Genomic DNA, 11,950 nt, shown 5'->3' with positions numbered 1-11,950 from the left:
CGTATGCTATAAAAATATTATAAAATGATTAAAAAAATGTTTTTCTTTTTCTTATTCTGATGTTTTTTTTCTGGGAGTACTCAATAAAAGTTTAATGCAAGTACTCAAATATAAAAGATATTGAAAATGCACTTTATCTACTTTTTATTTTAGGAATATGCACATGAACACTGCAATTTTAAGTCATCCACATTCCTATCTAATTTTCCTTTTTTCCACTTTCTGTACATTACTAATATTATTATTCCAAGAGTTTGTCTATTGTTTATGTTTTATTTATTTCATTTATCTGTTTTATTTTTATCATACTTTGGGAAGTTGGGGAGGTTTTGGGCTCCAGTTTTTTTTTTCAAAATTAAGCTTTAAAAAAATATTACACATTAATATGATTTTCTACTTTTATTGAGTTAATTTTTTGTTGACCAAATCAGTCCTAATCATTAATATTCTATATTATATTATATATATATTATATAATTATAAATATTCATTTATATTTAGATTTCAACACTTCTAAATGCCTTTTTTCTCATGCTGCCACTGTTTTTAGATGAAAACAAAAATGATTTTTTCATGTTTAGCAGCAACATTGCTTTATATACATTATTTTTCTGCATTGTCAAATACTCACACTCATACTGTTATATATATATATATATATATATATATATATATATATATATATATATATATATATATATATATATATATATATATATATATATATATATAGTGTTGTACATTGTACATGTATAATGCTACAATGTACAATTGTAGCATTATACATGTATACATTATACTTATTTTTATACTTGAACCAGCTTAACATAATAGTTCATTCATTGTATTAAAACAAAAGGCACATATTTTCTACATTTTTACATGCTTTACATACTCAGCACATTGCACATTTTATATTTTAGACTGTTCACATACTAATGTTAACATTGTAGCATATTGCACATATTTTATCTTTCTATTTTAAATACTTTATATTTCCACCGCTGTAATTCTCTTCACTTGGCATCAGAGCAACTGTACGAGCCATGAATACTTTTACTTCAAGTTCTTTAAGTACATTTAAATCGTGGAAAGGTAGAAAAGTTAATGTATGAGCACAGCTTAAATTCATTATAAAATAAAACAAGTGTTGTTTTTGAATAAGTGGCTTTATTGCAGGACTTCCAGTGTCACATTGACACTTATGACGACTAAAAATCAATGAATATGTATACATATGGCAATAAATATACGTTTATTTAAGAGGTCTGATTCTACGAGGTCTATGATGCCAATAAAACTGAGACATTCAAAAGTGGCAGGTTGATTGGCATCCCATGTTGTATTATTTCCCAGTAGAATAAAATCTTTAAGTATGTTGATATTTTTGCTAAAACAGTATGACAGTAAATACAGTATGTCGTATGGATTTGGGACGTGCCATCAATGTCTTGGTATACTGGGAGCACTGAATAGAACAAAGATGACCTTTACGATATACAGGACTGTACTTTATACATCAGAGTATGGAGGTGGCTGAAATGTGATTTTTTAAAAAATAAATATCATGACCCACAATGCTTCACATTTGACGGAACGATGCAGGTGATTCAAAAGCATCCAAAATCGCACATAAATGAGAACTAGAGCTGAGTGTTAAATGAGTGTTTAACTCTTTGAAACCTGGATGGTCATCAGTTTTCTTGTGCCGTTCCCAAGCATTTAAACCTTTGAAACACTGAGAAAAATTGTGTGATTTCTTTCAAAAAGGTCAGAAAAAAGGTAATAAGCAACTTCCCATAAAATGTCTCACAAATTGCCAAAAAAAGTAAAAGATGACAAAACAATCACCTTAAAATTAGCTATTAAAAAAAGAGAAAAACAAGAGAATCATTAGAAAATGTTCAAATAACTCAAGGAAAATACAAATATATATATATATATATATATATATAATTATTATAATTATCAGAAATTATTATTATATTTTAGCACTTTTTCAGGTCATTTTCTGTCTTGGTTTTTTAAATTAAAAAAAAAGGGTAATTTTGTGTAATTTTTCTTGATATTTTTTGGTCATATTTTTCTAAGTTTTTTTTTGCCTGCTTCTGATGTTTTTGAAAGAAATGAAGCCAATTCCAGGTTTGAAGGGGTTAATATGTTGTGACGAAATATAATAATCAAGGAGGTAATTTCAAATCAAATCAATGTTGCTGTGGGTTAAAGATGTCACATTTTCCATTCTTATGAGTATAATATTTACATAAAATACAGCATGTTATCTTTCAGGGAATAAGACGTGTCTTCTCCCGTGTTTCTTCTTGATTTGCTCCGTTTTCTCCGTCAGACTTTTGGACATTTGATGACATTACTCCCCTGCTTCCTGCTGCGCGGTGTCGGCATCTTTCTCGCTGTCGTCTGAATAATTCTCATGATCGTCTGAGTAATGGTAACTTTCATCTGAATATTGCTCATCGGCATCATCTCCATGATAATCCTGCCCTGACTGGCGGCTGCTGGCGTCGTCTCCATCGCCGTGGTTTGGCGACGCCGCGCTGCTCCCTCCGTCCCGTCTGTCCGACTCCATGTCGTCATCATCATCCAGGAAGACTTTTCTGTAGTAAACAGGTTTGTATCCCATGTCGGGGTCCTCTGGGTCACTAACAAACAGAAGAACAGAGAGTCATTCACACTGTAAGGCCTGAAATATGATTCTTCTCTTATTTATTTATGTCAGAAGCCACCTCGCTAAATATTTTTAAAAGAAAACTTTAACTAACTTATCTGCTTTGCACTTCTGTACTGCTACACATCTTTAAGATGTTATATTTTACTTAATTTTATACACTCTATTTTTATGCTTATTTTTAATAATAATGTCAGTGGGTTTTATTTTATTTATTTGTTTTTTCATATAATGTTTTGCATTCTGTGCAAACAACGTTTAACCTTATTTTGTCTTAATTTTACAAGTTTTATCAAGTGGGTTTTATCCATTTGAAGATGCATTCTATGTATTCTATTTAGATCTTATTTTATTTTGACATGCATTATATTATAATATTAATGCAGCTAGAAATAAGTTAATAAGTTTCAAGAAAATTACCTGAATATGATCAAGCAAAAAAAAAAAACAAATGAAAATTACCCTCCCAAAAAGTGCTGAAAATTAAAAAATGTTTGTTTTAATTGTTTTATGTAACATAATTGAAAATATAAAAGCATGATAGTTATAGTTATATAGTATACATTTTATTGACCACATCGTTCCCTGCAGTCTCTCCCAGATGTTTGCACAGACTCACCTCTGTTTGCTGTCGCTGCACGGTGAGGTTTTGCGTGCAGATCCTGATTTGACCGCCTTACTGCTGATAAACTCCTCAGTTAGATCACATCCGTGCAGAGCGTCCGCGTAGCGCTTCTCCGCTGCCAGTTTGGCGTTTCTCTGTGATTAAAGCACGTTCAGAGTCGGTGTGAACAATGACATGTTTATCAAAGCTGTTAGATTACAAAATATCACTCAGATACTCTTACATCGTTAGATTTCATCAGTCTGTGATATATGCATGCCCACGTTTATGATGTGTGTGTGTGTGTGTGTGTGTGTGTGTATGTGTGTGTGTCACATGAATTTAAAACAACATTTCAACAACAACATTTCAGCAATAATGACAGTAATGATGCTCTCCTCTGCACAGAAACATGAGCAAGAAATAAATAAAAAGACTACAAGGGAATGACCTGAAAATAAGCAACGGGTAAAACACAATTTTAAATATATAATCATGACAGTTATGACCATAGTTTTCTAGACTTTTTAAGAAATAATTTCCAGGTCTTTTTCTTGTCAAATTTTAATCAATTAATGTATAAATGTGTCACATGAAATCATAAGAAACAGTGAAATGTAATAATGACAGAGCTGTAATGATGCTTCTGTCTGCACAGTAATGTGGTTGCCGGGTGTAGTTTGGTAGAGAGAAAAATCTTTAAATCATCTGTGACAAATCATCTGTCTGTAAAAAAAAAAAAAAAAAAAAATTTGTGAGAAATATGTGTTAAAGTTAAATATATAATCAGAAAATATCCTGAAAATAATCAAGAAAAAAACATACCAGAAAATGACCCCCAAAAGTGCTGAAAATGAAAATGAAATAATATAAAAAATACATATTTTACTTATTATATAAATAAAAAATAATTTTTAAAATGTCAAAAAATAAAACATTCTTATTGATTTTGTTCTTTTTCGTGTAAACGTTCGACTGCATTAAGGCAGAAATTTGGAACCGAGGCTGTTTGTGGTGAAACAGAAATCTGGCCTGAATGTGTGTGTGACGGCAGACGTGACGCGGGACATGGACACGGTGATGTCCGTCTCTGTGTTGTCTGAGTGACGGCTCAGGACCGTGTTCACCTGTGCGACCTGCTCCAGCAGCAGCGGCCGCCCCTTCACTCTCCGCTGCATCTCTCTGACCTCCTGCTGGTACTCCCTCCTGCGCTGCAGCTCCTGCTTCCTGCAGAAAACGAGAATCGGGGATCATTTTGTTTAGCTGCAGCTCAGCTGAAGCTGCCGGCGTGTTGTTTTTAAAGTACCTGAACTCTTTGAGTTTGGTCTGGTGCGTCTGTGCGAGAGCCAGGTGGGGGTCGTTGGCTTGGGCGCGCTTCAGCACCACCCTCTGCAGCTTCTTCTCCCTCAGCTTCTGCCTCTCCCTCCAGCGCTCCTCCTCCTCCTCGGCCTTCTTCCTCTGCTCCAGCACCTTTCTGCTCGGGGAGACAACCTGGTCACGGACGCGGGAAGGTTTGGACGGGATGGGGGCAGACAGTCGAGGATTTGGGTGCAACAGTCGGGTGTAAAAACGGAGCTGGAGAGGGCGTGGGGTGTGAGCACACTGCGGGATGCTGGGAAAAGGAGTTCCAAAAAAATCATCCTGTAGGGGTTTCAAACACAACTAAACAGGACATCTGAGTTCTGAGGCGGTCTCTATCTCAACTACGACGGTGGAAGCCTTCGGAGATCTAAAACGGTACCTCACGGCCTCATGGCGCTTTTTGGTGGCGTCTGTGACTTTGGTGGGCAGGATCTCCAGGCTGCCAGAGAGCGACGAGCACAGACTGGAGTTTGGCGTCCGAGTCGGCCCGGGGCTGACGTACGGCCAGCGCGTCAACCGAGGGCTGCTCTGCTCCTTCTCGATGTCGGCCAGGATGCGGTCACGGTGCGAGGTGATGTGTGACGTCCTCAGGTCGAAGGGTTCGCACGCTGTTGTGGGCTTCACCTCTTTGTGTTTCTCCAGGTGTCTCTGGAAGCGTCTGTAGCTGGCGTCGAAGTCGGGCACCTCCTTGTTGATATGCGGTCTGTGCGAGAAGGTGTCGTCCCCTGAAGCGGCGCCGTCTCTGTTCTTCTTGCGGTCGCTGAGTCGTCGCTCGAGCATGCTGGGAGGCATCGAGGCGCTGTGGAGCATCTCCTCAGCTCTCATCTGGATCTTGATGGAGCGGTACAGCTGCTCCTCCTTCATCTGCTCCCCCGATGCGGCGGCGTACACCGACTTGGGCACCGGCTTGGCCTTGAAGGGTTTGAGTTTCTCCTGGTCGGACGGCTGCGGGTGACGCAGCTGTTTCTGCTCCTTCTTCAGACGCTCCCTCTCCAGGAAGCTGAACGGCTTCTGGATGCTCCGAAGATCTTCGCGCTCTCTTCTCCGCCGCCGTTCTTCGTTGCGCTCCTGCAGCTCCCCGTACAGCGGGAGGTGAACGTGAGCCGGTACGGGGCTGGCACGGAACTTCCTCTGGCACTCGGTCAGCTCCTCCAGCTGCCGGCGGAGCTCTGCGTTCTCCTGCTCCACCTCCGAACGCGTCTTTATGCCGCGCTTTCGCCTGTCGGCCTCGCGCAGCATCATCTGGAAAGGTTTGGGGACGGTCATCCTGTGTTTCCACTGCTCCCGCTCTCCGTCTTTCTGCCTCTTCTTTTCTTTCCCCTTCCGCGGTCTCTTGTAGTCCGCCGGCAGGCTGTGCACGGAGGAGGACGTCAGGTGGCGATGGTGAGGGGACAGCTTGAAGTCCTGCCACATGTTCTTGATGTGTTCTTTGGGAGAAAAGAGCAGGCCCTTCTCCACGTCGTTACCGACAGCCTCGTCTTCGTCTGAGGAGTCGGACTGTGCGGAGCCCCTCCTGAGCTCCACGGCAGACAGCGACTTCCTCAAACGGCGTGAAGCTGCCGGGCTGCTGATGGCCCACGGCAGCCTGACGGAGAAAACCAAACCGTGACTGTTAATACGACAAAGCGCCTCACAGTCCCTCAAACTCTCCTCGTCACACACCGAAATATCCGACAGGCTGACCTGACTTTTAAAAATCCAGGAAAATGATTGCCCTGAAACGTGTAAGTAAATATAGGCCGAACTATTGCCCTTAACCCTTTAAAACCTGAGCTAACTGTTGTTGTTTAAAAAAAAACACTGGGAGGAGGTAATGAGCAAGTTGATGAGAAATTACTCAAAATTAGCATGAAATTTGTAACTTTGAAAATTAATTAAAATAGATTAAAACCAAGAATAGATGAAGGAAAAACTATTAATGCATAAACACGTGTACATATTTCCATTACCGTTAATCCGTTTTTTTATTTAAAAAAATAAGAAAGAAAAAGAATTTTTCCACGTTTCAAAGGGTTAATAAATGAGCTTAGCCACTATGAGTTTAGACTCAGTCTTCATCGCGGCCCCGATACATCGTCACTGCTCTCTACTCCAGCTTCCTTTGCTTAGACGATTAGCAAAGGAAGGACGATTAGAGTTTTTCAAACAACATTTTCAATGTTATTAGCAGCACAAACAAAAAGCAGTTTATCTCCATCGCAGTGAGATGACAAGACTTTCAGAGGTTCATATCTCGAAAACTATCAGCGAGGCAAATTAGCACCAGCAGTGACTAAGAAACAGAGCTCACTGTGATTTGGGTGAAATGGTTCTTTAACCTGTCCAGCTATGAAATGCTGACACAGCACCCTCCTTAGGCCACGAGGAGTAAAATCAGGGATTCACACATGCATCACTGCTGGTGTGCAACAACACATGGTCTACAAAGCAGCTAAATATAAGTAAAACGTTTCAAGAAAATTACCTGAAAATAAGCAAAAAAGAAAAGTAAAAAAACAAAAACAAGCAGGAAAATGACCGAAAAAAGTGCAGAAAATTAACAAATATATCTAGAATTTTTTTCTGTACCTTAATTTAAAAAAGTAGTAGTATGATTATGAATATAGTTTTCTGAACATGTTATTAGTTACCTTTCACTAATTTCTTGCAATTTGTGGATCATTTCTTGTCCTGTTGCTCATGGCCTTGTGCCCGTGTTTCTGAGGGTTGAAAAGCTCGTGAAAGGCGTCTGAACGCAGCACAAGTAAACTGATGACAAACTAGGTTTTAAAGGGTTAAAGCCCTAAAAGACACAAACATCCAGATATGAGAAAGCTATCACAGTCAACTCTAACGTAATCCGGATTGAAATCAGCCCACCTGTGCCGGCCCGTCTCCGGCATCATCACGTCCAGAGGCTCCATGGCCTTGAGCTGCAGTTTGCGCCGGTACATGCTCTCCAGCTCGCTCATGGTGCGGAGGTGGGCCCTCTTCAGCTCCTCCAGCTTGCTGTAGTACTCCTCGTTGGAGAAGAAGATCTCGCTCAGGTCGAGGCGGTCTCCCGCCGCTCTGCAGTCAGTCATCATGAGAGAACCGCCCTTCGCCAAATAGTCCTCGTCGCAGAAATCAGAGCCCGAGTCCTCGTACTCCAGCTGAAAAGAGGACGAAAGTCCCAGAAAGCTTTTAACAGGAGAAACCTCGGACGGAAACCAGCAACAGTTTATGATTTGACCTGTATATTATATAGCAGTGGTGCTCAACTTATGGCCCATGGGCCAAATCTGGCTCCCGATAGCGTGCCATTGGCCCCCAAACCATTTTCAAATTCACAGTGAAAATAAAATAATTCACTCTGAGAATTGTTTTTGTACCTTTAGTCTCCAGAGTGCATAAAAAAGCATCAAAATAGAGCTTAATTATCAAAAAAAGTGCCAGTGGAGGATCCCCCACACCCCCAACAGAGGACCTAATGTCCTAAAATCCCAGAAATATCCTAAAATCTGTGAAATGTCCTAAAACCCTCAACGTCCTAAAATGTTAGAAATGTGCTAAAATCCTATGAATTTCCTAAAAGTCCAGGAAATGTCTTTGAATCCTAGAAGTGTTGAAATATCCTATAAATGTCCTTAAATCCAGGAAAAGCCCTGAAATCCTAGAAACTTTCTAAAATCAGAGAATGTCCTAAAACCTGGGAAATTATCTTAAATCCTAGAAACGTCCTAAATCCAAGATGTGTACTTAAACCCCTGAAATCTCCTAAAATCCAAGAAATGTACTTAAACCCCTGAAACGTCCTAAAGTCCTATAAATGTCCTACTATCTGAGAAATGTCTTAAAATCTTAGAAACTTTACAAAATCTGTGAATTTCCTAAAACCTGGGAAATAAGCTTAAATCTTAGAAATGCCCTTAATCCAAGAAACATCCTAAAATCCTAGAAATCTCCCACAATCCTAAAAATCTTCTAAAATCCAGGAAATGTCTTAAAGTCTAAGAAACGCCCTAAAATGTGAGAAATGTCCTAAAATCCTAGAAACGTGTGGGTCTGCTGAGACTGGCCCCTGACCTCTTGTCATTTTGCAAAGTGGCCCCCAAATAAAGCAAATTCAGTATCCCCTCATTTATTTTAGGTAGCCTGAAACTTAAATTTGTGTTTTGAATGATTATATTTGATGATATATTTTCTGGGCAGCAGGCCTCGTGGAGCGGCGCCGCCGTGCTCGCCGCGCTCCTCCGGGTCTAAGCCTCTTAGACCCGGCTCAGCGGCGGCGTGGGGCCATATGGAGGAGCACAAAGGGCAGCTTACCTGACAGAGCTCAGCAGACACACAGGTCTCTGTCCCGCATCAGGTCTCTGTCTCTTTTGACTCACATTACCATGAGGTGTTTGTCCTCAGAGACGTGGGACGACTGCTGCATTGCGGGACTGCAGCGTCCAAAAAACAAATTAAGCGTTTGGGATTATGAACCGAACGTGACGTCTGGTAATCTAGTCAAGACGGAAATCCAGAAATAGCAACAAGTTGCACGGGCCAAATCCTGTCCACCACATGGACTGACCTGAAACCGTCACCTGCCTGTTAACGGGACGAGATCTGCCTCACACGAAAAACTGAATAAAATTATACAAGATGAAGTTTAAAACATTAACTCGGTACTGTAATGTGGAAGGAAGGGAACAACACGTGAAATCTGAAAGCAGCGTTGATTTAACTGGTGAAAAACGGGCAGCGACGCGTCTTTACTCTCCAGATTAACTGGCTGTAATGTTGCTGACAGCATCAACAATGTGAAAGAAATATTAAATCTGAGGTATTTTACTAAATATTTCAACTGTGGTGCATGAGAGGATCATTCTAGTTTTGTCCCAGATCTTTGCAGTGCTTTATATTTTTATTTGTTTGTTGTTTTTTTTGCATAAAAATAAAAATTCTAATTTTATACGGCGCTGATCTAAACTAACTTAATATTGTGTTAAATGATGGATGGATCCTGTTTGATTTCATTTGACACTTTCTCAGCGTTAGATGCTACTGTAACACATCAGCAGCAAGGAAACATTAAAACTATTATGAAAATATACACGGTCGTCAGACTTTTATCTTAGTTTTTAACCATTTTGAAGGTGTTTCATAATATCTGAAATATAAAGAAATACTCAGTTTCAGTCAGAAGAAATACCTCGGGGGAACTAGGGATCTGTTCAATATATTTCATAGTTTCTTAGGTTTCTGAAAGTAGTTAAAATAAATACAAAATACAATATTTACAGCTGAATGAAGTTAAATCACCACTCCTTCCCCTCTCATAAATAATGAACAGTCCCTATGAATAAAACAAACTATCTTCAAAACATAGTTAAGGTGTCAGAGTAGAGCATTACAGAATATTATATTTTGATTTTTTAAATATATTTTTTTATCAGTAACTAATACATGTAGCCTGAGAGCATTTTAGTGTTTAAACGTTAGTTCCTCGATGTTTTTATGTAAAAAGTAGGTTTCTAGTATTCATGATTAATACCTATGAAAGCAAATTAAAAGTAGAGCAGTACAAAACACAGTATATCTCTCCCTGAGATGCAGTACAAAACACAGTATATCTCTCCCTGAGATGCAGTACAAAACACAGTATATCTCTCCCTGAGACGCAGTACAAAACACAGTATTTCCCTCCCTGAGACACAGTACAAAACACAATATTTCCTTCCCCGAGGGCAGTACAAAACGCAGTATTTCTCTTTCTGAGAGCAGTGCAAAACAGCGTTTGTCTCCCTGAGAGAAGTACAAAATACAGTATTTCTATCCCTGAGACACAGTACAAAACACAGTATCTGTCCCTGAGAGCAGTACAAAACACAGCATTTCTCTCCCTGAGAGCAGTACAAAATGCAGTATTTCTCTCCCTGAGGGCAGTACAAAAGGCAGTATTTATCTCCATGAGACGCAGTACAAAACGCAGTATTTCTCTCCCTGAGACGCAGTAAAGCAGAAATAAGTTGCATAAAATGAAAAAGTTGTCTGCAGTAATTGTACAACAGTTGAGTGGGTGTATTAAACTAATACTATAAAAGGTGATTGAAGTGGATTTTGGGTGTCTCTACCTCCTTCTCGTAGTCCCGGTTGTCCATGAGACCCGTGGCCGTGTACGGTAACGCTCTCTCCCGCTCGTAGGAGGCTAACGGCGCCTTGGTGTGCGGGTCTACCGGCGTCTTCAGACACGACGTGACCAGGACGTTTGTCCGGTGAGCGTTCGCCATGGCGACCGGAAATCACTCCCACTTTTTAACGAAAAAATCTAAATCCGTTATTTACAGAAAAACTAGTGTTTTCTGTCCGCGTGCCGAAAACTGAGTGACGGTTTCCAAGCAGCAGGTGGTTCCTTAGCAACGGGCGGGGCAGAGTTCTGTTGGGAAGGAAGTGACGGAGCGGGACAGGAAATGGACATATTTTGGTTCCATACAAAATAAAAGTTATTTCAAGTATAAAAGTAATCAAGTGATGTTTTTCTTTCTGCAAAACAGAGTAAACTTTAACCATCTGAAAACCGAGCACATTGGCTTGACTTCTTTCAAAAACATGAGAAAGCCAGTCAGCGCCAAAAGAAATTACACAAAAATTAGCAAGAAATTAATAAAACGTTCCAGAAAACTAATAATTATAAATCCAGTCCTTAAATCATAGAAATGTCCTAAAACCTGAGAATTATAAAATAAACGAAAAAATAAAAACTGAAAATAAATAATAATATATTATGTATTTCTTTGTTTTGTTTGACAGACATACACAGTATAAAATTCTGTTACATAATTTCTCTCTCTATATATATATACACACACACACACACAAACAATCCTGTAACATAATTTAAATTATTTAATTATCATTAATCATTCATTAATTATCACTACGTTTTTCCCGAAGCTTTTATTTCCTTAGACATCTTAAAGCTTTTTAATTCTCTAAATCTACTAAATATTTGCAGTTTGTAGAACATTTCTTACCAAGTTGCTTTTTGCTTTTTTCCCATGTTTTTAAAGAAATTGCATCAATTTGCTCAGAGTTCAAAGCTTTAAATACGCGTAAGACGTCTGAAAGCAGCACAAGAAAAACGATGACGCTCCAGGTTTCAAAGGGTTAATTAACTTCACTTTGAAAATCGACTGCTCTGAACACTTTTATCTACAGATTTCATTTAAGCTTTAAACAGGTCGAAAAGTAATTTTACCTCTGTATATTTTTTGATCGACTGTTACTTCTACATACTTGCAGCTACAGAAATCACCGAAATGTCAAAACGTAATGCTCTTCGGAGACGTAAA

The 11,950-nt window shown here is 39.2% G+C and overlaps 1 protein-coding gene across 2 annotated transcripts; it reads right to left on the bottom strand.

Moving 5' to 3' along the window:
• Nucleotides 1-1,110: 1,110 nt before the first annotated feature.
• Nucleotides 1,111-11,013, bottom strand: fam161a (FAM161 centrosomal protein A). 2 transcript variants are annotated; one of them, XM_042485846.2, is made up of 7 exons: nt 10,733-11,013; nt 7,512-7,783; nt 5,032-6,237; nt 4,597-4,764; nt 4,418-4,517; nt 3,306-3,445; nt 1,113-2,660 (listed from the first exon to the last, which is right to left on the bottom strand). In XM_042485846.2, the coding sequence occupies exons 1-7, from the start codon at nt 10,886-10,888 to the stop codon at nt 2,369-2,371; spliced, it is 2,334 nt and encodes a 777-aa protein (XP_042341780.2). In that variant the 5' UTR covers nt 10,889-11,013; the 3' UTR covers nt 1,113-2,368. The 2 variants fall into 2 exon arrangements, with proteins under 2 accessions (XP_087931152.1, XP_042341780.2); XM_088075026.1 differs by lacking the exons at nt 7,512-7,783; nt 10,733-11,013 and adding an exon at nt 7,283-7,505 and having other exon boundaries at nt 1,111-2,660.
• Nucleotides 11,014-11,950: the final 937 nt, after the last annotated feature.

This window comes from Plectropomus leopardus, chromosome 3 (genome assembly GCF_026936395.1).
Source record: "Plectropomus leopardus strain MGB_pleo_1.0 chromosome 3, ASM2693639v1, whole genome shotgun sequence".
In the NCBI taxonomy this organism is placed as follows: domain Eukaryota; kingdom Metazoa; phylum Chordata; class Actinopteri; order Perciformes; family Serranidae; genus Plectropomus; species Plectropomus leopardus.
This window is presented reverse-complemented; position numbering and strand designations above follow the sequence as displayed.